The sequence below is a fragment of the Engystomops pustulosus genome, chromosome 11, assembly GCF_040894005.1.
Source record: "Engystomops pustulosus chromosome 11, aEngPut4.maternal, whole genome shotgun sequence".
NCBI lineage: Eukaryota > Metazoa > Chordata > Amphibia > Anura > Leptodactylidae > Engystomops > Engystomops pustulosus.
The window spans coordinates 11,254,742-11,280,665 of NC_092421.1; the positions used below are offsets into that span (position 1 = coordinate 11,254,742).

A 25,924-nucleotide genomic window follows, 5' to 3' on the forward strand; every position below is an offset into this window, starting at 1 on the left:
CCGAGCCCGGCCACAGGACCCCCTTCCACAGACAGGGACCGCCGAGCCCGGCCACAGGACCCCCTTCCACAGACAGGGACCGCCGAGCCCGGCCACAGGACCCCCTTCCACAGACAGGGACCGCCGAGCCCGGCCACAGGACCCCCTTCCACAGACAGGGACCGCCGAGCCCGGCCACAGGACCCCCTTCCACAGACAGGGACCACCAATCCCGGCCACAGGACCCCCTTCCACAGGCAGGGACCCCCGAGCCCCTCCACAGGACCCCCTTCCATAGGCAGGGACTTGTGAGATTGTGGGAAGCGCTGAGCCATGACAGACAGCGGAGCCTCCACACCCTGCACCAGCCTGACAACTGCTCATAAGCCGGCAGCTCCCGGGCTCAAAGCATGTCACGTGACGGCGCTGTCTTCACTGAGCAGGTCACGTGACGGTGCTGTCATCACTGAGCAGGAGCCCGTACATTGTAGGCGTCGCTACCACGCAGGAGGCGGAGCTGAAGCAGTGGCGGGACATTACTTCCGGTTCGCGGCTTCTCTTTGAAGTGCACGGGATGTGCTGCAGGTTGGTGAGTGTCTCTAACCCCGCCCCCTCCTGCAGGACAGACAGCGGTACACGCCCCTCACCGGGGTCACACAGGGTCATGCTGAGAGCTGCCACCAGAGAACAACAACCTGCGCAGTTACTGCTTTCCCACTGCCTATTCACTTTAGTCGTTAGACCCTGACCCTGGTGTGTTATGGTATTACTGCTCACTTCTATAGAAATGGATGGGACTTACTTACATTACCGGGACGACCCAGAGTCAGGTGTGGAGCTGTTTATAATAATAATAATCATATTATATAGCGCACACAGACTACGCAGCGCTGCACAGAACTTGCAGAATCAGTCCCTGTCCCCATGAAAAAGTTATTAGCGCCAGAAGATGGCAAAATAAATTTAAAAAAAATTGGTACAGGAGGTTTTTGTAAATGTAAGAAAACATTATAAAACCTGTACAAATGTGTTATCCTGATGATTGCACCGACCCAAAGAATGAAGTAGACCTGTCATTTGGGGCGCACAGTGAAATCCATAAAATCCAAGCCCACAAGAAAACGGCACATACGCAAATTTCACCAATTTCACTGCATTTGGAATTTTTTTCCCGCTTCCCAGTACATGGCATGGAATATTAAACCACCATTTTGAAGTGCAATTTGTTACGCAGAAAACAAGCCCTCACACAGCTCTTTACATAGAAAAATAAAAAAGTTATAGAATTTTGAAGGTGGGGAGTGAAAAATTAAAACACAAAAAGGAAAAGGGCTGCGGCGGTAAGGGGTTAATGTTAAAAAAAAATCAGTTTGTAAACTGATTCCAATCACACTAAGTGAGTCCTGCATATTCATTGTTCTCTGGACGGCCTCCCTGTTCTTGGTTGACAGGTCACCATACTGCCGGTAAGCAACTAGTACTTAGGGTCCGTCTGCCAATATTCAACTACAGACATATACAGCTTCCTTTACTTTCCCTTACTCGCTTCTGTGAGGCTGAAGAGAATTTCTAGGGTTGGGTGAGGAGAGGGTGAGAGAGTGACAGTGGATCTGGTTGACTTGGATCTGCTACATCATTAACAAGGAGGGGGTGAGAGTGACGCTGTCTGTTTGAAGAGCTTGAGTAGCGTCCCACCTCTGCCAGTCTAATACTAATCAACTGTGCCATAGTAATAATCAATTAAAAAAAAATGACTATTTGACTTTTATTTTCTGTTTTTTAGATTTAAGTTAAATAAAAAGGTGATAGGAAACCACCCCCTTCTCTGAAATACCAAGGATAATGACCGACCCCTGCTCACACATTGCCCGCCATGAGATAAATCACAGAGAGACCAATGATCCATCTTCACATATTAAAGAGGAGGCCATATTACGTAACACTTCAAGCATTCACATACCTATAGGGCATATGCAAGAATATCATATTAAGGAGGAATCGGCCCCTTCTGAAGCAACCCTTAAAGACCCCAGTACATCAGCAGATGACGTGCAATATCCATCATGTGATGGAGGAAACCTTATGTTCCATGAAATTAATATGGCCAAACGTCATGTTCAAAATTTGTGTGCCAGTGTTAAAGAGGAACCCTTCTCAAATGATAACTGGGAATGCACAAACCCTTGTAGTCCCACAGATTATATCCGACAATGCCCCCCTGCTCAGATCAAAGAGGAACCTTACTCACGTCAAGACAACGCTGACATTGACTCGCCGAGTCGTATTACACAGTCTTCCCCACGAGGGAAGACAACTCGGATATTGATAGACCAAAGGATCATGCAATATCATGCAATATTACTACTCCTACTCCTATTAAATCTGAACCACTGTCTTGTGATGGAGGTCCTACACCTCTTAAGGAGGAATTGCTTGAATATTCAGTGGTGTGCATCAAGGAAGCGTCGACTACAGACAGTGACTTGTCCCCTGATTGTACAAACTCACAGTTCAATGAAGAATTGAACCCGAATGAATCTGAATCAAGATCATTCCCTTGCTCTGGGTGTGAAAAGCTGTTTAGTTGTAGATCACATCTTCGTAGACACCAGAATACTCACCGCGGAGCGAGACCTTTCTCCTGCTCCTATTGCGGCAAGTGTTTTTCACGTCCGGAACAATGCACTGCACATGAGAAAATCCATACGGGTGGAAAACCATTTTCTTGTACTTATTGCGACAAGAAGTTTTCTCAGAAGTCCCATGTGACAGTCCATGAGAGGTCCCACACTGGGGACAAGCCATATGCCTGTTTCTATTGTGGAAAACGGTTTCCTCAGAAGGCAAGACTGGTTGTCCATGAAAAATATCACACAGGCGACAGGAGATTTTCATGTTCTTTCTGCGGGAGATGTTTTCTACGTGAGGAACAGTGTGAGGCTCATCAAAGAACACACACTGGGGAGAAGCCCTATCCATGTTCATACTGTGAGAAAGGCTTCAACCAACGAGCACAACTCGTCATACATGAGAGAATTCACACCGGGGAGAAACCAGTCTCCTGCCCAGATTGTGGCAAGCGTTTCTCCCAAAGATCTAACCTTATTACCCACCAGCGAATCCACACAGGAGAGAAACCCTATTCATGCTCCCACTGCGAGAAATGTTTCAACACCCAGACAAGTCTTATTCTACACATGAGGGGCCACACGGGAGAGAAGCCATACTCCTGTGCCGAGTGTGGGAAGTGCTTCACCCACAAATCAGTCTATAGCAAACATCAAAGAGTTCATACAGGGGAAAAGCCATTTTCATGTACTGTATGTGACCGGCGTTTTTCCCAGAAGGCTCCACTTATAGCACATCAGCGGACGCACACTGGAGAGAAACCTTTCGCCTGTTCTGATTGTGGAAAGACGTTTTCCCAGAAGGGGCATCTTGTGACCCATCAAAGAATTCACACAGGGGAGAAGCCATTTTCCTGTTCCGAGTGCGATAATAGTTTTAACACTCGCTCTAGTCTGGTCTTCCATCAACGACTCCACACAGGAGAGAAACCATTTCCTTGTACTGTATGTGAAAAGACTTATACTAATAAGTCTCAACTGGTGAAACATCTGAAGATCCACTCAGGGGAGAAGCCATTTGGGTGCCCAGAGTGTGGGAAATATTTCACCCGTAAGGCCGATTTCCTTGTTCATCAGCGGGTCCACACTGGGGAAAAGCCCTTTCCCTGCTCTGAATGTGGGAAAAGATTTACCATCCAGCAAAACCTTGTCCTACACCAACGAATCCACACTGGAGAGAAACTGTGTTTTTGTTCAGAATGCGGAAAGTCTTTTACCCGAAAATCTGATTTTGTGATCCACCAGAGAGTTCACACAGGGGAAAGGCCATATTCGTGTTCAGAATGTGGCAATAGTTTTAGCATCCATCAGAATCTCATTCTACATCAGAGAATCCACACAGGGGAGAAACCATATCTATGCTCAGAGTGTGGTAAAAGTTTCGGGCAGAAGTGCACTTTAAACCGGCACGTAAAAATACATAAAGGGGTAAACCGACCTTCACCCAATGATTAGGGAACTTTAGAAATGCTGTCTTGTCCACAGCGACCAGAGCAGATAGCAGCTTTTAGAGTACATCTACACTTGTGTTATATTATCCTATATTTATTGCTTTGTGATGATGACAGGTCCTAGTAGGCTTTTATTTGCTCAATATAAAAATGCCTTACTTAAAATCCAGAGTAATTTCATTGTTTTGTAATCTTAGATTTTACCTTCCATGGCTCCATGCCAGTAGCTTCTAGTAAGTTGGGTGCAGTTCAAAATTGTGGAACCATTGCCTCATCAATTCTTTCTCCTTCCCCCCAATCCTCCCACTCCCAGCGCAGTGAGCGGTACATATACAAGTGTTGTGCTTGCGCCGGTGAGCAGATGTAAGCGGAGGGAGGTGGGAACAAGAGGAGAGGCCGAGGGAGGGTGTTAGAGGATTGTAAAACATTAAGGACTACTCACAGGTAGTGTTGGGGATACACTGCAAGTTAGTACAGATATACATGAAATGATATAACATATGTTTTGTGTTTTTATTTGTATCTTAACCCCTTGTTGACCACCCATACGTGTTTCTACATTGGTCACTAAGGGGACTTAGGCTAGGCCGGCGGGCCTAACCTAAGTTGTGCATGGGCCCACCATGCAGGGAAGAGCAGTGGCCCGACAGTTTTATGACAGCCAGGACCCTGCTCTAACAGTCCGGAGCGGCTGTTAACCTGTTCGATCCGAGGTCAATGCTGTAACGGCGGGATCCATGTACCTGCAGAGGGAGGGGGCTGATGCAATCGTAGGGTACCTTCTACTTGGCGGGGCAGCTGGGGACCTAATGGGTCTGCCATCGGCATCTGCCTGCTCGGTCCAGCCCCTGGCATCTACATAGGCTGACACTTCTAATGCACTGCAATACATGGTTATTGCAGTGATTACTATGAATTAGTGATCACACGATCATTAGTTTATATCAGGGGTCCCCAAACTTTTTACAGGGGGCTGTTCACTGTCCCTCTCAGACCATTGGAGGGCCGGACATGCCCTGGCAGCATGTTACATCCACATGTGGGGCGTCCGCCATGTGCCCTGACCGCGTTACATCCACATGAGAGGCGTCCGCCATGTGCCCTGACAGCAGGTTACATCCACATGTGGGGCGTCCGCCATGTGCCCTGACAGCGCGTTACATCCACATGTGGGGTGTCCGCCATGTGCCCTGACAGCAGGTTACATCCACATGTGGGGCGTCCGCCATGTGCCCTGACAGCGCGTTACATCCACATGTGGGGTGTCCGCCATGTGCCCTGACAGCAGGTTACATCCACATGTGGGGCGTCCGCCATGTGCCCTGACCGCGTTACATCCACATAAGAGGCGTCCGCCATGTGCCCTGACAGCAGGTTACATCCACATGTGGGGCGTCCGCCATGTGCCCTGACAGCGCGTTACATCCACATGTGGGGTGTCCGCCATGTGCCCTGACAGCAGGTTACATCCACATGTGGGGTGTCCGCCATGTGCCCTGACCGCGTTACATCCACATGTGGGGCGTCCGCCATGTGCCCTGACAGCAGGTTACATCCACATGTGGGGCGTCCGCCATGTGCCCTGACAGCAGGTTACATCCACATGTGGGGTGTCCGCCATGTGCCCTGACAGCGCGTTACATCCACATGTGGGGCATCCGCCATGTGCCCTGACAGCAGGTTACATCCACATGTGGGGCGTCCGCCATGTGCCCTGACAGCGCGTTACATCCACATGTGGGGTGTCCGCCATGTGCCCTGACAGCAGGTTACATCCACATGTGGGGTGTCCGCCATGTGCCCTGACCGCGTTACATCCACATGTGGGGCGTCCGCCATGTGCCCTGACAGCAGGTTACATCCACATGTGGGGCGTCCGCCATGTGCCCTGACAGCAGGTTACATCCACATGTGGGGTGTCCGCCATGTGCCCTGACAGCGCGTTACATCCACATGTGGGGCATCCGCCATGTGCCCTGACAGCAGGTTACATCCACATGTGGGGCGCGCCCCATGTGCCCTGACAGCAGGTTACATCCACATGTGGGGCGTCCGCCATGTGCCCTGACAGCAGGTTACATCCACATGTGGGGCGTCCGCCATGTGCCCTGACAGCAGGTTACATCCACATGTGGGGCGTCCGCCATGTGCCCTGACAGCAGGTTACATCCACATGTGGGGTGTCCGCCATGTGCCCTGACCGCGTTACATCCACATGTGGGGTGTCCGCCATGTGCCCTGACAGCGCGTTACATCCACATGTGGGGCATCCGCCATGTGCCCTGACAGCAGGTTACATCCACATGTGGGGCGCGCCCCATGTGCCCTGACAGCAGGTTACATCCACATGTGGGGCATCCGCCATGTGCCCTGACAGCGCGTTACATCCACATGTGGGGCGTCCGCCATGTGCCCTGACAGCAGGTTACATCCACATGTGGGGCGTCCGCCATGTGCCCTGACAGCAGGTTACATCCACATGTGGGGCATCCGCCATGTGCCCTGACAGCGCGTTACATCCACATGTGGGGCGCGCCCCATGTGCCCTGACAGCAGGTTACATCCACATGTGGGGTGTCCGCCATGTGCCCTGACAGCAGGTTACATCCACATGTGGGGCGTCCGCCATGTGCCCTGACAGCAGGTTACATCCACATGTGGGGCGTCCGCCATGTGCCCTGACAGCGCGTTACATCCACATGTGGGGGTCTTCTTGCTTGCAAAAAACTGCCCAATATATTCCTAGATGCATTTTCTACTTTTATTCAGTTATTCAGTGCTGGGAGAAGCAGGTTTAAATAGAATTGTGGGAAATTGCCAGCGCCAATTAATGGTGCCCTGGCCCTTTAAATTTTCTGAAGCCGGCACATGCGCGCCCTAGGAGACGGGGACGCGCGTGCACTGCCTGCTGACCGGAATCAGGAGCGCATGCAGGTGAGCAGCGCTGCGACAGCGAGTATGGGGGGGCCCGCGACCCACGATATTGGTTGCGGGAACACTCATGACAATTAACGCAGCATTGGGCAGTTAGTTTTCCCATGGAGCCAAACGAGATATTGGAATGGTTTCAGAGGGCCAGACTAATATATTTAACTTTCTTACCTTTCTTTCCCAGCGTGAGTCAGAAACTCATCCTCTGTAGTCCAGAGAAGGAGATGCAGTGACGTCCCTTTAATGTGTTGTCGGGATACAGTCGCACTTTCTTCAATGTGTGTCAGAGCAAGGCACTAATTGCTCCTTGCTGTGTCACAGCTACCAGCAGTATTGGCATCCGAAGGCCACTGATACTGTTGCCACAAGGAGAAGAAGCTCTGGGGTTGATTATTTGGAAGCAGCTGGAACCTCACTCAAGTATAAGCCCGGGGGGGCTTTTACTCGAGAATACGGTTAGATGCAAACTCATTGACCTCGTGCCATACTTGAAAGTCCGAACACTACAACAATTGTCATTGGGCATGGAAAAAAATGTTTAAACAAGATATCAGATCCATGAAAAAAAGGGTAGACATGTGAACAGACTCAAAGAATCCACGGGGTCCATAAGATTTTTTTTTTCCCAATAGCATATGGATCCCTTTTAGATGTACGGCCCATGAGTAAAAATGCCCATTTGCGTGAGACCTAAGTGTTCCTCAGAGGACACTAACCCAGTGCGTAGACAAACTCTGTGTCGGAATAAAATAAAGGCCTTTATGTGTAGCTAGAGAAGCTGGAGAAGTACACCTCAAGTTTTCCATGATCCCGAGTAAAATAGGAGCTGGGGAAGTGCAGACAATTGATTTTTATCTGCGCCCATGGATGTTAAAGGAAATTTACCAACAAAATCCAGGGACACTTACTCATAGATCCAGAACTGTGACTGTGATATCTTTTTATATTAGTTTTCCAGGGCCTTCTTCCTTCCAAAACCAACTATTATTATCATGCTAATGCTGGGGATGTTAACTGAGCCCCTCCAGGTTGTAGCTTCATAGGCTGTTACACTGTCACTCCCCCCTCCCAGAGCACTTTCCCCTCTTTCTGCTTGATGTAATCTCACAGCAGCAGATGAAGGGGGAAGTGCTCTGAAACACTGTAATGAGCCTTAGGGCCTACGCTAGCTCCTCTGGCTTTATAGGCTGCTACACTATCCACAGCATTTGTTCAGTGAGCAGGAAGTGCAGGGGGGGGGGATGATGCAGTGTAACAGTCTGTAAAATCATATCACAGAGAGGCCAGGGAAGCCTCCAGGCTCATTAGAATAATTATTAAAGTTGATTGTAGAAGGAAGAGGTCAGAAGATTAGGCTGAACCCTCATGCCTATACTGAATAGTACAGATGAAGAAACGCTAAATATCCATGCTCAGCATACTATCTGCATCTGTATTTCCAGGGTGACAACACAGAGCAGATAGCAAGGTTCACTAAAGGTCAAGCTTTGCTTTACAGCAGCTCTCCATGGCAAAAAGAGAAATACAATCAAATCATCTTTACCTCACAAATATTATTCAGGTTTGACAATTTGATTGACATACACAGAATTTATACAGGTTTATACAATATTTAGTACATAGAATATCCTCCATCACACAAATGTTATTTCAGCCTGTTTATTACACTGAAGTTAATGTTCATTACATAGTATCATTTTTCCATTTTTTTCCACTGGAAGGATTTTATTTTATTTTGCACCATGGATATATAATTTTAGGTTTCACTCCAAAGTCTCCACATTTTTCCCCATAGAGCCCTAGTAACTAAATGCCATCCTTCTTCTAGCTAAAAATAGTTTCCTCACATCCCCATAAAATCAACTTAACGGACACAGAGCCAGATCACAGGAGGCATGTCCTGCTCGACAGCTCCTGTCCAGCTCCTCGGCATGTCTCCTCACCATTCGGCACTGCATGCCATGTGACCAAAGTGTCGTCATCCTTTACTCACTAACATTTGCAAAATCTACAATGAGTACCGAAAGTATTCAGATCCCTACATTTTTCACTCTTTGTTTCATTACTGCCAATTGGTAAGATAAAGAAAAAATCTTTTTTTGCTCATTAATGGACACTCTGCCCCAATATTGACAGAAAATAAAACAGAAATGTAGATATTTTACTAATTTATTAAACAACAAAAACTGAAAAAACTATTTCCCCTGGTGATGAGTATTCGGCCCCCGGTGGTGAGTATTCGGCCCCCGGAGTCTTCTTGGGAAGATGCTACTAATTTTTTAATCCCTGGATTTGGGGATCATCTGCCTCTTCCTTGCAGATCCTCTCTAATTCCCTCAGGTCGGATGGTGAATGTTGGTGGAGGCCAGTTTCAGGTCTCTGCAGAAATAATCCATTGGGTTTAAGTCCGGGCTCTGGCTGGTCCGGACAGGAATGGTCACAGAGATGTTCTGAAGCCTCATCTGTGTTATTTTAAGGACATTAGGGGTCATTTACTAAGGGCCCGATTCGCGTTTTCCCGACGTGTTATCCGAATATTTCCAAATTGCGCTGATTTTTCCCTGAATTGCCCCGGGATTTTGGCCCACGTGAACGGATTGTGGCGCATTGGCGCCGGCATGCACATGACGGAAATCGGGGGGCGTGGCCGAACAAAAACCCGACGGATTCGGAAAAACCGCCGCATTTTTTTAAAAAAATGTGTCGCGAAAATTGCACTTACCTTCACTCAGCTTGGCTCGATGTATTCCAGTGTGTTCCGATGCTCTTCAGCGCAGCAGCGCCACCTGGTGGACGTCGGAGGAACTGCCTTAATAAATCCCGGCCGGACCCGAATCCACCGCAGAGAATGCGCCGCTGGATCGCGAATGGGCCGGGTAAGTAAATCTGCCCCATTGTCTTGTTCAAAGTTTTGGTCTAGTCTGAGGTCCAGAGCATCAGGAAGAGGTTCTCAGCCAGGATATTTCTTCTCAGGATATCATCCTTGGCCACATTCATCTTTCCTTCCATTACACCAAGTGGTCCCGTCCCTGCCCTCATAGCCTGATGCTGCCCCCACTGCTGGGATTGTATTTGGCAGGTGATGAGCAGCACCTGGTTTTCTCCAAACATACCACTTAGACCTGGACATTGTACAGCCTGAGGGCCACTATATCTAGGCAGCCCATGTGAAATTGTTGAAAACATCTCTGGATCTCAGCCACAGTGATCTTGGGGTTCTTCTTTATCTCTCTCACCAAAGCTCTTCTCCCACAATTCCTTACTTTTGCAGGATGGCCAGGTCCAGGAAGAGTAGTGCTCTTCCAAAACTTCTTCCATTTAAGGATTATGGAGGCCACTGTGCTCATAGGAACCTTTGAGTGCTGAAGAAATTATTTTGTAACTTTAGCCAGATCTGTGCCTTGCCACAATTCTGTCTCTGAGCTCCTTGGGCAGTTCCGTAGACCTCATGATTCTCATGTGCTCTGACATACACTGTAAACCATGAGGTTCACAGTGTATGTCTAGTGTGTGCCTTATCCAGTCCAATAACTTTAATTTAAACACAGCTAACATTGTATGAAGAGGGCTTGCAGGGTTCCCACAAGTGGGTTCTTTCGCCAATTTCAAGTTTAAGATTTTTCAACACGGTGAACATAATAATAAACAAAAAAACGTTGCGACACAAGGGGTTAATAAATCAGAAAAATATTGACATTTCACGTTTTCTGTAAAGGGTGGGTGCAATCTGCACATTAATGAGACAAAATAAAAATACTTTTTTTGATCTTACCAATTGGCTGCAATAAAACAAAAAGTGACAAATGTAAAGGGTCTGAATACTTTCCGTACAGACTGTATATTTCATCACATGAAATCATAGCTTTTGTGATTTCATGTGATCAGATCCATACATGGGGCAGATTTTGCAAATGTTAGTGGGTACATGACAAAGTGCTGAATGGTAAGAATGTGGCACGGGGAGGAGTAGAAATGAGTGAGGACTGCAGGATTGGTTGATTTTATGAGAATGCGAGTTAAACAATTTTAACTATAAGAAGGGTGTCAATGAGTCAATATGCACTATGTGAACCTGCCACTAGCTGTATTTGTAAAAAATGTGGTGACAGGTTCCGTTGAAATCATTTTTAACATTTATGCTCCTGGCCTCCAGTTTTTTTTTTGTAGAAGAGCATGTACAATCCGAACAACTCAAAAACGTTGAATAAGCCCTGATCTTTTACACAAACCTTTGCCGTAACATCTGGTAGGAATGACTGGTTCTTGTAGGATTATAGTTGATGTAATTATTATGAGAAGCCAAGGACTATTGCTAATCAAACATCCAGCGCTACGGTGTCAAGTAGCTACAGCAGTACAGGTGGTCCTCTACTTAAGGACACCCGACCCATAGTTACAGACAGACCCCTCTGCCCACTGTGAAGCTCTCTGGATGCTTTACTATAGTTCCAGATTGCAATATTCTTCTTAAAAGTGTCTGTTATGAAGCTTTATTGATAATCTGTGATCCCATTACAGCAAAAAAGTTTGAAATTCCAATTGTCACTGAGGCAAAAATAAAAATTTGTCTGGATCTACAATTATAAAATATACAGTTCCGACTTACATACAAATTCAACTTAAGAACAAACCTTCGGACCCTATCTTGTATGTAACCCGGGGACTGCCTGTACTACAGAGCAAGGACCCCACCCATGCAGGAAAAATGGATACTGAGGTTAACTGTTGTATCTACAGATCTAAAGAAAGCAAAGTATTTTAAGCTTCAATAAATTAAAGAGATCCAACCACAAAATCCAAATTTATATCAGTCTCACAACAAGCATAAATTCAATTCAAGAACAAAGTCCACAACAGTGTAAGGAAACACCCCAAAGCACTAGGAGAAACTGCAATAATGAAGGCACGTCCTAACCCTGCTGTGCTTTTAGTTCTGTTCTGCTTTAAAGTTTATTCTCTTGGTATAAAAACCTTTGGCAGGTTTTCCAGTGAAACGTATATGTCGTATGGCTAGGACTCAATACATATTACACAGTCCACAGCAGTGTGAGGAAACACCCCAAATGACTTGGAGAAGCTTCAATAATGGAATACAAATCCATTTTTCACAGTCCTGCTGCTACTCTCAACATACAGAATGGTATCATTACACATCTCTCCCTGGACACTACCTAACACTGTCTGATTGATGCTTCATTTATCTAAAATCTTCAATATAATATTCACTTTGCCAAGTTCCATCATGTACATAAGAATATGTGTGTTCCTTAACTGGTCACCAGGTTTTATCCCACTAAACTAGCGGCCCCCAAATGAAATGTCCAAATGAAATGTTATGTGATGTCTCATACGTTTACCTATAAAAGGTCTCCCCCAAAGTCATGAAAATATGACTCTTCTCATGCCATTTTTACACAAGATGAGTCAAGTTTAGTTGTTGCAGGATAGTGTCACTTCAGAATCTATGGTTCTATAACACTTAGAAACAAGCTGCTAGTGTCATATTACAGATATGAATCTCATCTTTCAAACACTTATGGCTTTGCAGATATAGATCCAGTTCCCGTCTATGTAACTGTTTGTATGTCCATTTCTGTAGATCTGAACTGAAAGATCTGTAAGAGGAGATTCTTGTCTTTAAAGGGGATTTCCCACGTCTCAATCCAATAGTGATGTTAACACAATAAAGATCATTTTAACCCCTTACTTTACAATTTTACTCAGTTGTATTGCTGTTTTAGCTCCTATCACTCCCTAGGCTGCACAATCTCATTGTGTGGGCGGGGCCTCTCTAAACAGACACATTATGATCCATCTAGTTCTGTGGGGTGACAATGTGGTTACATTATCAGGGTACAGGTGTATATACACTTTCATCTGGCTTCTGACATTGTACTAACTCAGTGAAACATAAAAAGAGAGATGAGACAGATCAGAGATGCATAAGATGATTACACAGAGGCTGATAGACCATTACACTGTGAGCTCTACTACATTTCACAGCTATGTGCCTGCATTCCCCTTCCCCTGGATCATTTCTCTCCTTGTAGCTTGTTGTTTGCAGCCTCTCTCTCTGCTCACCATGTGCTGACAGGCTGTGAATCAGTGATTGTCTCTGACCTCCATGCAGTACACAGCAGAGAAAGACAGAAACTCAGCTCCACGATCTTATCCAAGATGGCCACCACCCGACCCTAAGAGAAGTTACAGGGTCGTGTCTAGGGGAAACTGAAATTTTATACACCAGAACTGATAGAGACAGGTTGCAATTATATCTGTGAAATGCTGCATTTTTGTTAATAACAGTGAATTAGAGAATTTGTTATTTTGTTATCCTGAGTACATATAAAAAACTTGTCTGCGTGGTAGAAATACCCCTTTAAGATGACATCAGCAGCATGTTTCTGGGTACTATAGAAGAGAAGATAGGGACTTCTGAAGTGACACTATACATGCAAACATTAAACTTGACTCATCTCCTGTGAAAATAAGGTGGGAGGTAATTAAAGAAAGGACATTTCATCCCCTCTCTGAGGGGGCAGGTAGTTGAGTGGGGGGGGTGTAACCTGGTGACCTTTAAAAGAAGAACCTAATTAGAAAAAGCTAATGGCTGGAGACGAGTGCAGTCTCTGATGCACCACCAGGTTATGATGAGTACTAAAACAGGTGCCACATTCAGGACATGGAAACGGCTTCTCTCCAGTGTGAACCCTCTGGTGAGCCACGAAATGACCGTGATGGATAAAGGACTTGTCACAGTAAGGACACGAAAACTTCTTCTCTTCTGTGTGAATTCTTTGGTGAGCCACTAAATGTCCGTGATGAATGAAGGCCTTTCCACAGTAAGTACAAGAGAATCTCGTCTCCTCCATGTGAATCCTCTGGTGGGCTACAAAGTGACCTTTATGTATGAAGCTTTTTCTACACATAGGGCACGTGTATGGGTTGTCAAGCTTGTGACTTCTCAAGTGCTTGTTCAGGCTGCCCTTTAGTCGAAAACTTTTACTACACTTAAAGCAAGAAGAGGGTCGCTCCCCCGTGTGAATTCTCTGATGTGCAACAAAATATGAATTCTGAGAAAAGCTTTTCCCGCGGTCGGGACAAGAGAATTCTCCTGCGTGTATTCTCTGATGGGTCATATAGTGGGTTCTACGGGTTCTACATGAGAATGACTTCTGCTGGTCATCCAAGCTTAACGCCTGTCCAAAATATCCATCTCTCTTCACATCAGTAATCGGGCATTGCTGGTAATGGGCTGCGCTTGTATAGATGTAGTGACCTGTGAGGTTTTCTTCATCACATAAAGCGGATTCCTCTTTAATACGATGAAATGGATATTGTGTATGGACGGTGGGAAGACGGTATGGACTGTTTGGGTCAGTAGATGGTCCTCGATCACACGAGACTTGCTCTTTCTTGATATGAGTCGGAGGAGCCTGTAATTGATCTGTGAAGTCTGCTCTTTCATCATAAGAGACCGGCTCTTCTTTGATATGAACATATGTATACGGCAGGGTACGGTATGAACCTCTGAAAAATCCGCCATCAGAATCGGAGAGGTTTCCTTCACGGTACAAGATTGGTTCTGCCTTCATATGAATTGCATTTTTCGCTATATCTGCGGGGTGTGTCCCTTCCAGATCAAGCTCATCTCGAAAATACATTTTTTCGGTCATGTCTCCCATGACATTGTTCATTATGCCATAATGTCCCAATATTGTTCCATTTTCTTCAGTTGCCTACATATTTCCAAATAAACAAATGACAATTTCTTATTATTTCACAAATTCACCATCACCTCTTCCATATTAGTTAAAACATTATTTGAAGTTTTATTCATCTTTCTGTAAGGGTTCTGCAGATGTCTGCGAGACACAGCCATGACCCCTCCACTGCCGTGACCTCCATGTGTCTCTGACTGAGGCCTCATACACGCGACTGTGTGCCCATTGTAGGACATAAATAACGGGCCGCGTGCTGTTGTTTGGACACCACCGATATCAACGGCTGACTCACTACACAGTGTATACGCAGTGAATGCACCTCGCTGGCCTGAGACTACAGAAGATAACCGAGCCATGAGTGAGCTGCAAGAAAAGCGACTAGTTAGTGGCCCAATTCAATGGTCCTGTGCACGAGGCCTTACAGAAGGCTTCTCCTCTGAAGTCAAAAACCGTTAGAGGAGAAACCTGAAAATTAATTTGCATGGTACCACAAATCAAAAACAGACCATGCTGAGCAGATTTTACAGACTGATCACAATACCGGGTGTCATAGCAAGATATATGATGAATGGAGATCCGTCCCAGCACACGGTGTGTGAAATCCCGTTAGCTCACAGGTCATTTTTCATGGAGCCAGCCTAAAGCAAACAAAGTGCCTGGACCACAATTCAGGACACAAGATAAGTTGACTATATATTTCTCATATATAGTCGAACTTAGGTTTTTGGCTGAAGGGTTACTTGAAAGGGAACTGCAACACCCCTGCCAACGTATAGGCAAGGTGGCAGTTGCGAACAGCGCCCTCTGCCTGTCAGGATCTAACTGGTGAGCCTGCGCAACTCGCCCAGAGGATAATGCCAAGAGAACTATAAATTTCAGCTGTTGATTCTGCCTGGAAAGGAAAGAGTAAAATGGGTGTAAGATGCTATCTAATTAGGTGGCTGTATTGTAAACTGGAGTGTGATTGGAGAGTTGCTACCACCTGACCAGGAGGAGTATAACACCCCCGTGCAGTGGGAGCACATGCTCTTAGCTGGTTTAATCCCAGAGTGAAGAGAGAGTCAGTGGGTCCTGTCGCGATCCCCCATCCTGACTGTCCGACGAAGATGTAGTCCGGTGCGATTCACCAAGATCGTGCGCCCAATATCCTGCATGTGTCACTTCCCTGCTGAGGTCCACCGGAGTTCACCTTCTTCTTCTCGGTGCATGTAAGTGCATGTTGTGCGACACAATTTGGATTTTTAAATCACACGCTTAGTCCGAATCAGTTGGGTTGTCCGACAGCCCGCCCCACGGTTTGTGTCGCATGATTGTGTCAGTGATTGTCCGACGGAAATGCGGTGTGCGGACCCTTAGTAAATGTGCCCCAGTGTGTGCAGCACACCTTTAGTGCTGTCACAGATACCAATCCCAGGAACTGAATCAGGTGACTCTAATCCAGAGCTGCAGCTCCGACAATTTGGACACGGCTCGACCGCAACTATCCCAGCCTGCATCTACTACCAGGCTGGTGGACCACTCTCCATGACCACTCCAGCAACCAGAATCCGAATCTGCCGTTTGACCTTTTTGGTCCGTTGCCTGCTGTTCAATAAAGAACCGTAAGTTGATTTGCACAATGTTGCCTCCGTCTGATCCCTGGATATGGCTGTATACCACCACGGGCTTCCCCATCCATTACCCAGGGACCTATCCTACAGACACTTAGGGGTTTCCCCAGGGAGAACCAGTACATTAGCCTCTCCCTCCATATTTCTTGCACACACCACCTGCTGGAGACCTGCCAGGCTGTAGGTCAGCCCTCCAGTCCCCATACCAAGCCCGTGACATTGGCGTGCCTCCAGGCCCTAAGAAAAAACTAGGCCCCGGTGGGGGATGTTGCAGAACCTATCATGCCGATTTAGGATGTTAACCCCTTACCGCACCATAATGTTCCCCAAAGTCATGGTGCGGCAGCAGGTACATGAAAAGGGCTCATGGGCATAATTCACCCACATCATTTTGGGCATAATTCACTCACTGCTAACACCATTAACCATTTAAATGCACCCCCCCCCCCCCCCCCCCCGGCAAAGCCTTGATGTCTGACGATCTGTTGCCATGAAAGCCGGAAGTCTAAGTGAGACTCCCAGTCATTCAGCAGGATCTATAATAGTGTTACAGGGCAATACAAGTATATGGTATTGCAATATATGTTAGTATAAATCAGACCCCCCAGGGTTAAAAAACCCAAGGGGGTCTTAAAATCCAGTAAAAAAATAAAACTTTTAATAAAAAACTAAAAGCTCAAATCACCATCCCCCAAGTAACATCTTAAACATGTTAGGCATTGTTGCATCCAAAAATGCCCAGTCTATAAAAATATAAAAATGGGTTTTCCCAGCTGTAAACCCCTTAGCGGAAAATAACCCCCAAATGTCTGAAACGCCACTTTTTTGCCATTTTGCAATACATAAAAATGTAAATAAAAAAGGGATCAAAAGGTCATGCAGTCCCCAAAATGGTAGCAATAGAGGCATATTCTCACTTCTTATCATCTCATTTCTTCTATTTTGTAAAAATTTCGACTTTGGGTTGTATTTTCCGTTCAAGGGGTTAAACGCTAGTAATAAAAACTTTATTATATATTGATAGATCGGACATTTTGGCGATACATAACTTGTTTATGATTTTTACTGTTTATTTATATTTTTATCAGTTCTAGGGAAAGGGGGGTGATTTGATTTTTTAGGTAATTTTTTTAAATTTTATATTTCTTTTAATACTATTTTTCAGACCCCTTAGGGAACTTTCACCCTAGGTTGTCTGATTGATCCTACCATATACTGTCATTCTACAGTATGGCAGTATATGGGGATTTTGCACATCATAGATAGCCTAAAACATGACAGCCTTTGTGTGACCCGAAGCTGTCAAGGCAATTGATCGCGGCTCGATGACGTCGATGGCGGCGCCCAAACGCCACTGGCGCGGTAATCAAAGGGTTAACTTCCACGATGGGTGCTAGCGATGGGTGTTAGCTCCATTGTGCAACAAACACTCGGTGAGTATGAGGAAAGCTCGGCCTCCCCCTTCCACTGTAGAACGTTCAGGGGTTAAGGACACGGCACTTTTTGTTTTTCCTGTTCAAATTCCAAAAGACATAACTTTTTTTTATTTTTTATCTGACATATGAGGGTTTGTTATTTGCGGTAAGATTTCAATTTTCCAATGAATTTAATTTTATGGCAAAAATTGGCTAATTATTCAAATTTACTGACTCGAGTATAAGCCGAGGGTGGGAAATGCATTGGTCACAGCCTGCCAGTATATAGCCAGCCCCCTGTAGTGTATAGCCAGCCTGCTCCCAGTAGTATACAGCCACCCTGCCCCCCTGTAATATACAACCAGCCAGCCCCATGTAGTATACAGCCAGCCTGCCCCCTGTAGTATACAGCCAGCCCCATGTATTATACAGCCAGCGTGCCCCCTGTAGTATACAGCCAGCGTGCCCCCTGTAGTATACAGCCAGCCTGCCCCCTGTAGTATACAGCCTGCCCCCTGTAGTATACAGCCAGCCTGCCCCCTGTAGTATACAGCCAGCCTGCCCCCTGTAGTATACAGCCTGCCAGCCCCCCTGTAGTATACAGCCTGCCAGCCCCCCTGTAGTATACAGCCTGCCAGCCCCCCTGTAGTATACAGCCAGCCCAGCCAGACAGACTGAAATCGCATTAAAACGCACTAAAAACGCCATGTGTGGCATCATCCTTAGGAGTACAAAGATCGTTAGAAACACCTGTAAAATCCCCATATACTGCAATATAGAAGTATTGGTAGGAATGATCAAATCCCCAAGGGTTAAACTATCGTAGTGGGCCGAAAAATAATAAAATAAAAAAAGGTTCAAAATAATAATAAAAAAAAAATTTCTTCCCATTACATGGCATAAAATATTAAATGCAGCCACTAAGAAGTACAATTTGTTACACCGAAAACAATCCCTCGTACAGCTCTGTACATTGACTACGAGGGGACATGATTAATTTATGTAAATATACAAATGGTCCATACAAAAAGTATGGGGGAAAGTTGTTTCAGATTAAATCAAATCAAAAGACGAGGGGGCACTGTCTCCGTCTGGAGAAAACAAGGTTTAATCACCAGAGACGACAGGGCTTTTTTACTATGAGAACTGTCAATCTGTGGAATAGCTGAGCTCAGGCGCTGGTCACAGCAGGGACAGCAGAGAGCTTCAAGAAGGGTCTAGATGCCTTTTTACACCTTGATAGTTATGTAATATAGAATTGTGTCCCCTAAATCCCTTTCTCATCCAATCCCTTCCCTTCCTTGGTTGAACTTGATGGACAAGTGTCTTTTTTCAACCGTTCTCAACTATGATACTATGAATGAGAAAGAAAAAATAGGGCATCCGCGGCAAGGGGCTAGGGGTGTAGCCCTACCTGCTTCTATAGTGGGACAAGAGTAATTAAATAAAATAATTGTAATCCTTGTGAATAAAATAAAGATGAATATGTGGGTGGCACTTTACACCATGGTTTAGAAGGTAGGGGTCCCTAAATAGCTTCACCCCAATCCTTGATTTGTCAGACACAACCAGGGATCCTAGGGAGAAGGTAGAAGCGGTTTATTACTTCTGTCTTCTCCTTTCTTCCATACATAGCACTCAAGTAGCTGACGTTACACTGTGCACCTGGCAGTCACATGATCGCTGGGTCTGAAAGGGTTAAGCTGCGGGGTCTGATCAGACATCTGCCCACCCAGGGGGTCATTTCCCCTCTAACTGGGGCTCTTATAGATGCCAGGGGAAAACTTGGAATAAATAATTAAAAAAAAATGACTACATGGGGGACATATCAGGTAAAAAAAAAAAACATACAATTTAAAACAAAAACCCTCTACACTATAAAAACATCAGCACAGTCACCCTGAGACTATATAGTCTAATATGTATAGTGGAGAATATACTTACTATAGATTGTTTAACAGTTTTTTTTTATTCTTAACTAGCCCCATATGTGTCATAAGAAAAAAAAAAAAAGCACAAAAACTTTTAAAGGTAATGCACAAAAAAAGTTAGACCAATTGGTATAAAAAAAATTCACTGAAAAAGCTCCGGCCATTAGAGCCTTTTCAGGCCTGGTCATGGAGGGGTTAACCAGTGGAGAAGCTCAGGCTTATACATGGAGCAGTGGGATGGACAGTTACCCCTGACAACACTCTCCACCAATCATTCTTTGGTAAATGAATGCGGTGCCCTGATTGGTGGCGTCCTGTGAGCCCCTGCCGTCATGTCTAGGGCTCCTATGAGCTCAGCAGTGACAGAAGCTCCGACCCCCGACAACACTCACCTCCGGCTCCTGCGTACAAGGTCTGGGCTGCCTGGAGGCTGACGTCACTGGTCACGTGATACTGCAGATCATGTGACCGAGCTTCTATAGGCGGGACTTCCTGTTTCCAGCAGTGTAGGTTTATAAAGAATAGTAGTGACCGAGGCTTCCATAGAGCTGCCTGCAAGCAGGACACCGCTCACTGGCGGTAAGTGCGCGCGAGACAAGGAACATGTAGTGTGTAAGCGATAATACATAAATGTGTCTGACAATTCTGCATGAGTGCGAGCATCTGCATGCGTGTGTCAGGCACATATGTGTGCGAGCGTGTGTCACGTATGCCTCTGGAGCGTATGTGTGCCAGCGTGTGTCACGTATGCCTCTGGAATGTATGTGTGCGAGCGTGTGTCACGTATGCCTCTGGAGCGTATGTGTGCGAGCGTGTGTCACGTATGCCTCTGGAGCGTATGTGTGCGAGCATGTCACGTGTGCCTCTGGAGCGTATGTGTGCGAGCGTGTGTCACGTATGCCTCTGGAATGTATGTGTGCCAGCGTGTGTCACGTATGCCTCTGGAGCGTATGTGTGCGAGCATGTGTCACGTATGCCTCTGGAGGGTATGTGTGCGAGCATGTGTCACGTATGTCTCTGGAGGGTATGTGTGCGACCGTGTGTCACGTATGCCTCTGGAATGTATGTGTGCCAGCGTGTGTCACGTATGCTTCTGGAGCGTATGTGTGCCAGCGTGTGTCACGTGTGCCTCTGGAGCGTATGTGTGCGAGCATGTCACGTGTGCCTCTGGAGCGTATGTGTGCGAGCGTGTGTCACGTATGCCTCTGGAGCGTATGTGTGCGAGCGTGTGTCACGTATGCCTCTGGAGCGTATGTGTGCGAGCGTGTGTCACGTATGCCTCTGGAGTGTATGTGTGCGAGCGTGTGTCACGTATGTCTCTGGAGTGTATGTGTGCAAGCGTGTGTCACGTATGCCTCTGGAGGGTATGTGTGCAAGCATGTGTCACGTATGCCTCTGGAGGGTATGTGTGCGAGCGTGTGTCACGTATGCCTCTGGAGGGTATGTGTGCGAGCGTGTGTCACGTATGCCTCTGGAGGGTATGTGTGCGAGCGTGTGTCACGTATGCCTCTGGAGGGTATGTGTGCGAGCATGTGTCACGTATGCCTCTGGAGGGTATGTGTGCGACCGTGTGTCATGTATGCCTCTGGAGGGTATGTGTGCGAGCATGTGTCACGTATGCCTCTGGAGGGTATGTGTGCGAGCATGTGTCACGTATGCCTCTGGAGCATCCGCATGCGAGCCTGTGTGAATCTACACTCACCGGCCACTTTATTAGGTGCACCATGCTAGTAACGGGTTGGACCCGCTTTTGCCTTCAGAACTGCCTCAATTCTTCGTGGCATAGATACAACAAGGTGCTGGAAGCTCCTCAGAGATTTTGGTCCATATTGACATGATGGCATCACACAGTTGCCGCAGATTTGTTGGCTGCACATCCATGATGCGAATCTCCCGTTCCACCACATCCAAAAGATGCTCTATTGGATTGAGATCTGGTGACTGTGGAGCCATTTGTGTCCAGTGACCTCATTGTCATGTTCAAGAAACCAGTCTGAGATGATTCCAGCTTTATGACATGGCGCATTATCCTGCTGAAAGTAGCCATCAGATGTTACAGGGTACATTGTGCTCATAAAGGGATGGACATGGTCAGCAACAATACTCAGGTAGGCTGTGGCGTTGTATCAAGGGGCCCAAAGAGTGCCCAGAAAATATTCCCCACACCATGACACCACCACCACCAGCCTGAACCGCTGATACAAGGCAGGATGGATCCATGCTTTCATGTTGTTGACACCAAATTCTGACCCTACCATCCGAATGTCGCAGCAGAAATCGAGACTCATCAGACCAGGCAACGTTTTTTGAGTCAATGTTGCCTTTCTATCAGCTTGAACCAGTCTGCCCATTCTCCTCTGACCTCTGGCATCAACAAGGCATTTCCGCCCACAGAACCGCCGCTCACTGGATGTTTTCTTTTTCGGACCATTCTCTGTAAACCCTAGAGATGGTTGTGTGTGAAAATCCCAGTAGATCAGCAGTTTCTGAAATACTCAGACCAGCCCTTCTGGCACCAACAACCATGCCACGTTCAAAGGCCTCAAATCACCTTTCTTCCCCATACTGATGCTCGGGAGAACTGCAGGAGATTGTCTTGACCATGTCTACATGCCTAAATGCACTGCCGCCATGTGATTGGCTGATTAGAAATTAAGTGTTAACGAGCAGTTGGACAGGTGTACCTAATAAAGTGGCCGGTGAGTGTATATTTTTTATAATGATGAAAATACAGAAAACTCTTTGAATGAGAAGGTGCGTCCAAACTTTTGGTCTTTACTGTATGTCCCCCCCATGATCTGTACGGCGCTTCAGAATATGATGGCGCTATAGAAATATAGATATATTAATGACTTGCGAACATCAAAGAGAGGAAGTGTCATAAGAGTCATCCATGGATGAAGATAACTGAGCACGACTTTGGTCATTTCTTGAGAAATATAAAATAAGTCTCTATACATCAGTCTGGTCATCAGTCCTTCTGTACAGGACAGAGACATGGGAAACAGAGACCAGAGAGCGGCTCAGATCCTAGAGCTCAACCTAGAGATCCTTTCCCTGATCACCGGAGAGGTGAGAGTCTGTTATCTCTATCCATAAAATACCTGGAGAGGGGAAGGATTCTTAGGATCTATGTAGTGATCAGTGTCTCCCCATACACAGGATTACACAGTAGTGAAGACGTCGCCTGGTGAGTGTGTGACCCCCCGTGTGTCAGGAGGATGGACCCAGAGCCCCATCACCGAGCCTCCACCTCATTCACTGATACATGAGCAGAAGATCCTAGAACTGACCATGAAGATGATGGAGTTGCTGGGCAGAGAGGTGAGCGTTGCCGGTATTGCTGAGACTGTGTAAGAGAACTATTGGGGATCCTGGTAATGACTGTATCATTGTGTGTCGCAGGTCCCTATAAGGTGTCAGGACGTCTCCATCTATTTCTCCTTGGAGGAGTGGGACTACATAGAAGGACACAAGGACCAGTACCAGGACATCGTCATGATGGAGGACCACCAGACCCTCACACCGCTGGGTAAGAGGAGACACTCATGAACATTGAGGACAGAGCAAGTGTGAGGGTCACCAAAACTCACCAAACATCTGGTCATCTGAATTGGACAATGTACTCAGTCACTGTGTATTTACGAATCTATTTTTTACAGATGGATCCAATCAGAGAAAACCACCACCGGAATGTTCTATTCTTGAAGAATTCCAAGATTGTCCAGGAGATCCAGAGTATAATGTCTCACCGGATCATCAGGTAGATGAAGCTGAGATGCCTATAAATCCTTTAAGGAATGTTCTAGTAATCTCCTGCAGCAGTGGGAGGGTGGGGAGATGGACTCTATGGGATAATATTGATGGTCAGTGGGGTCAGTCATAATTACCATAAAAGATTATAGTAAAAAGAACTTGCTCCACAGAACATCCAGTCCAGAGCAGAAGTGGTGTCCATGAGCGCAGTCTACACCTCGGGATCGGGTCACATCATTTTAGGCAGTTATATAACCGGAACATTGATATGTAATATATTTGGATGCAAGTTGAATCTCCTCCTGCAGGAAATTCTTTCCCCTTGGTTCCTTCCCTCAGGATCCTTCTTCTGTTTTCTCATGACCGACATCTTTACAGAAAAGTTCTGGTGGAGCAAGTAGCAGCCAGGGAAACCCCTCATCAGAGACGGAGGATGGTAAGAACCTTTCATGTATCTTGTGGTTGATTCTTCCCCTGTACCTTGGAGGAGATGCACCTGGGCTAGTCCTATATACTAGTCCCTGTACTGCCTGCATCAAATACTAAAGCGGATGGTGGTAGAATGGGCCAGGCACCCGGCCTCCTTCCCTTAGCAGTGTGACTGGGCCATGACGAGATTTCCACTGCTATGATGCCAGCCGTGTGTGTGACATGAATATTAAAGCGTAACGCCACAGTTATGAAGATTTTGGTAAGATCATTATATGTGATTCACCCCTTAAAAACAAACAGAATGAGGTCCATATTGTGCTGCTCAAACTTTTCTTTCCAAATTTTTTTCCATTCAAGAGACACCTTATTAAACAACAGATCTAGGTTTATCAACAATGCCAAGACACACGGTAACCGTATAGCGCCTTATAGGGCCTCGTGAAACCAAAGCCAAGCATATGCGGTGAAATCAGCATGGTACAAGTATACCGCAGTACATGACATTAACTTGTGTAGTCATGTTCATAACTTGGGGTCACTAATAAAGAGAGAAGGAAGGGGGTCATGGGGGGGGGGGAGATGGGGATGGGGTGATATCGGGAAGGGGAGGGCAGCCAGAGGTTCGGGAGTGGGTGCAGTCTTTCCACTCCTTCCTCAGTCTTTGAGCGCTCGGGACCTCTGGTGAATGACGCAGGTGGCGCCATTATCCAATATGGCGCTGCGATAGGTAGCTGCCTGTACTTCCTTTCCCCCATCTTCCCTGTGTTTTCCTGCCGTTTTTTTTTTTTTGCTATTTTTTTACACAACCCTGAGAAAACACGTGGACCTAACGCTTGTCTGTGCCGTGTTGAAGCTCAGCCTCGTCCCACTGACTCGGCAGCCAGGACCTCACGCGTGATGTCCAGCACCACCCTGGAGCAGCTGCTGGAGTCACATCGGAGTTAAGAATCTTCAGCCCAGGACCCAAAGAGGGAAGACATTGGGCGAGGTAGCACCCTGTGAATTGCAGCTGAGTGCGTTGCGTGCAGCCAGAGTATCAAACACATAGTAGTGCACCAGGCACACAGGACGCGGGGCTCATCATGAGAAAAGATCACAGGTCTCAAGATTACTTCACCTGCTAGGCCCCTAATGGCATGAGATGCAGCATGGACAGAAACACCATGCCTGTGACCAAACACCCCCACGGAATCCAAATTTCCCCCCCGCCCCCATCCTGAGGCTAGTTTCACTGTAACACCGTAAGCCACACCGGTAACCTAACCCCAGGTCTCGTAGTAATCGGTTTACAACTGTGTGTGTAGCCAGTGTCTTGTTGCATGTAATCGTTAATCATAAACATAACCCCCATATAGCCTGTAAAGTATGTTAAAGGAAACCCACTATTTGATTTGATGCAGTATGAAACAAACATACCTTGGAAATGTTGTAGTTACACTCATGCAGGATCATATCTTGGTTAATCCATGTGCTGAGTGGTTTTGCTGAAAAAAACAATTGTAACATTCAGGACCTCGGGAAAGCTGGATCAGACTGGCTTACACATTACACACTGAGTTTGTAATTACACACAGAGCTTAGTTAAGACATGACTAATCAAACTGGGCTGGATCACTCATACACAGCAGCTGGGGGATGGTGCAGAAATTGATTATTCTGCCTTCAGGCACAACCCAGGGATTGCATCATCTTGTCCTGCAGAGAAAAACTCACGTGCTAGGAGAAGCTCTGAAGCAGCCATAGAAGCCACAGAGCTTAATTATTATAATGTTATATCTGTTTTATCAGGAAAACCACTCAGCACAGGGTTTAACCAAGATATAATCCTGCATCAGTGTAGCTACAGCAGGTATGTTTGCTTCATACTGCATCAAATCACATGGTAGGTTTCCTTTAATGTATGTAACCTTCTATGTATTTAATATAATATGTATGGAAACTTGCATTATACTTGAATGTATATAACAAGTAACCTTCTGCAAGAAAGTCTAGTACTGGTGAAAAACATTGCTCATAAGTGTATTTGTAATGTATGTATATAACGTATCTATGTAACTGTATCCGAAAT

General features: G+C 46.3%; 2 protein-coding genes and 1 pseudogene across 6 annotated transcripts in view; 2 read left to right on the forward strand and 1 right to left on the reverse strand.

Moving 5' to 3' along the window:
* Positions 1 to 452: 452 nt before the first annotated feature.
* Positions 453 to 5,254, forward strand: LOC140106170 (uncharacterized; annotated as a pseudogene).
* Positions 5,255 to 8,192: 2,938 nt separating this feature from the next.
* LOC140106131 (uncharacterized) lies at positions 8,193 to 20,203 on the reverse strand. Its single transcript, XM_072130384.1, has 2 exons — positions 20,061 to 20,203; positions 8,193 to 14,727 (listed from the first exon to the last, which is right to left on the reverse strand). Exon 2 carries the CDS (start codon positions 14,683 to 14,685, stop codon positions 13,582 to 13,584), a length of 1,104 nt encoding a protein of 367 aa, XP_071986485.1. The 5' UTR covers positions 14,686 to 14,727; positions 20,061 to 20,203; the 3' UTR covers positions 8,193 to 13,581.
* The window catches only part of LOC140106031 (uncharacterized), a 37,798-nt gene continuing 31,912 nt past the window's right edge, over positions 20,039 to 25,924 (forward strand). The window contains exons 1-6 of one of the 5 annotated variants that reach the window (XM_072130200.1): positions 20,039 to 20,247; positions 22,632 to 22,740; positions 22,831 to 22,992; positions 23,074 to 23,200; positions 23,331 to 23,431; positions 23,803 to 23,860. In XM_072130200.1, coding sequence (XP_071986301.1) covers positions 22,666 to 22,740; positions 22,831 to 22,992; positions 23,074 to 23,200; positions 23,331 to 23,431; positions 23,803 to 23,860 — 523 coding nt within the window. In that variant the 5' untranslated portion in view covers positions 20,039 to 20,247; positions 22,632 to 22,665. Of the gene's footprint in view, positions 20,248 to 22,631; positions 22,741 to 22,813; positions 22,993 to 23,073; positions 23,201 to 23,330; positions 23,432 to 23,802; positions 23,861 to 25,924 lie in introns of those variants that run through there. The other 4 variants (XM_072130202.1, XM_072130201.1, XM_072130203.1 and 1 more) reach the window with 4 other exon arrangements.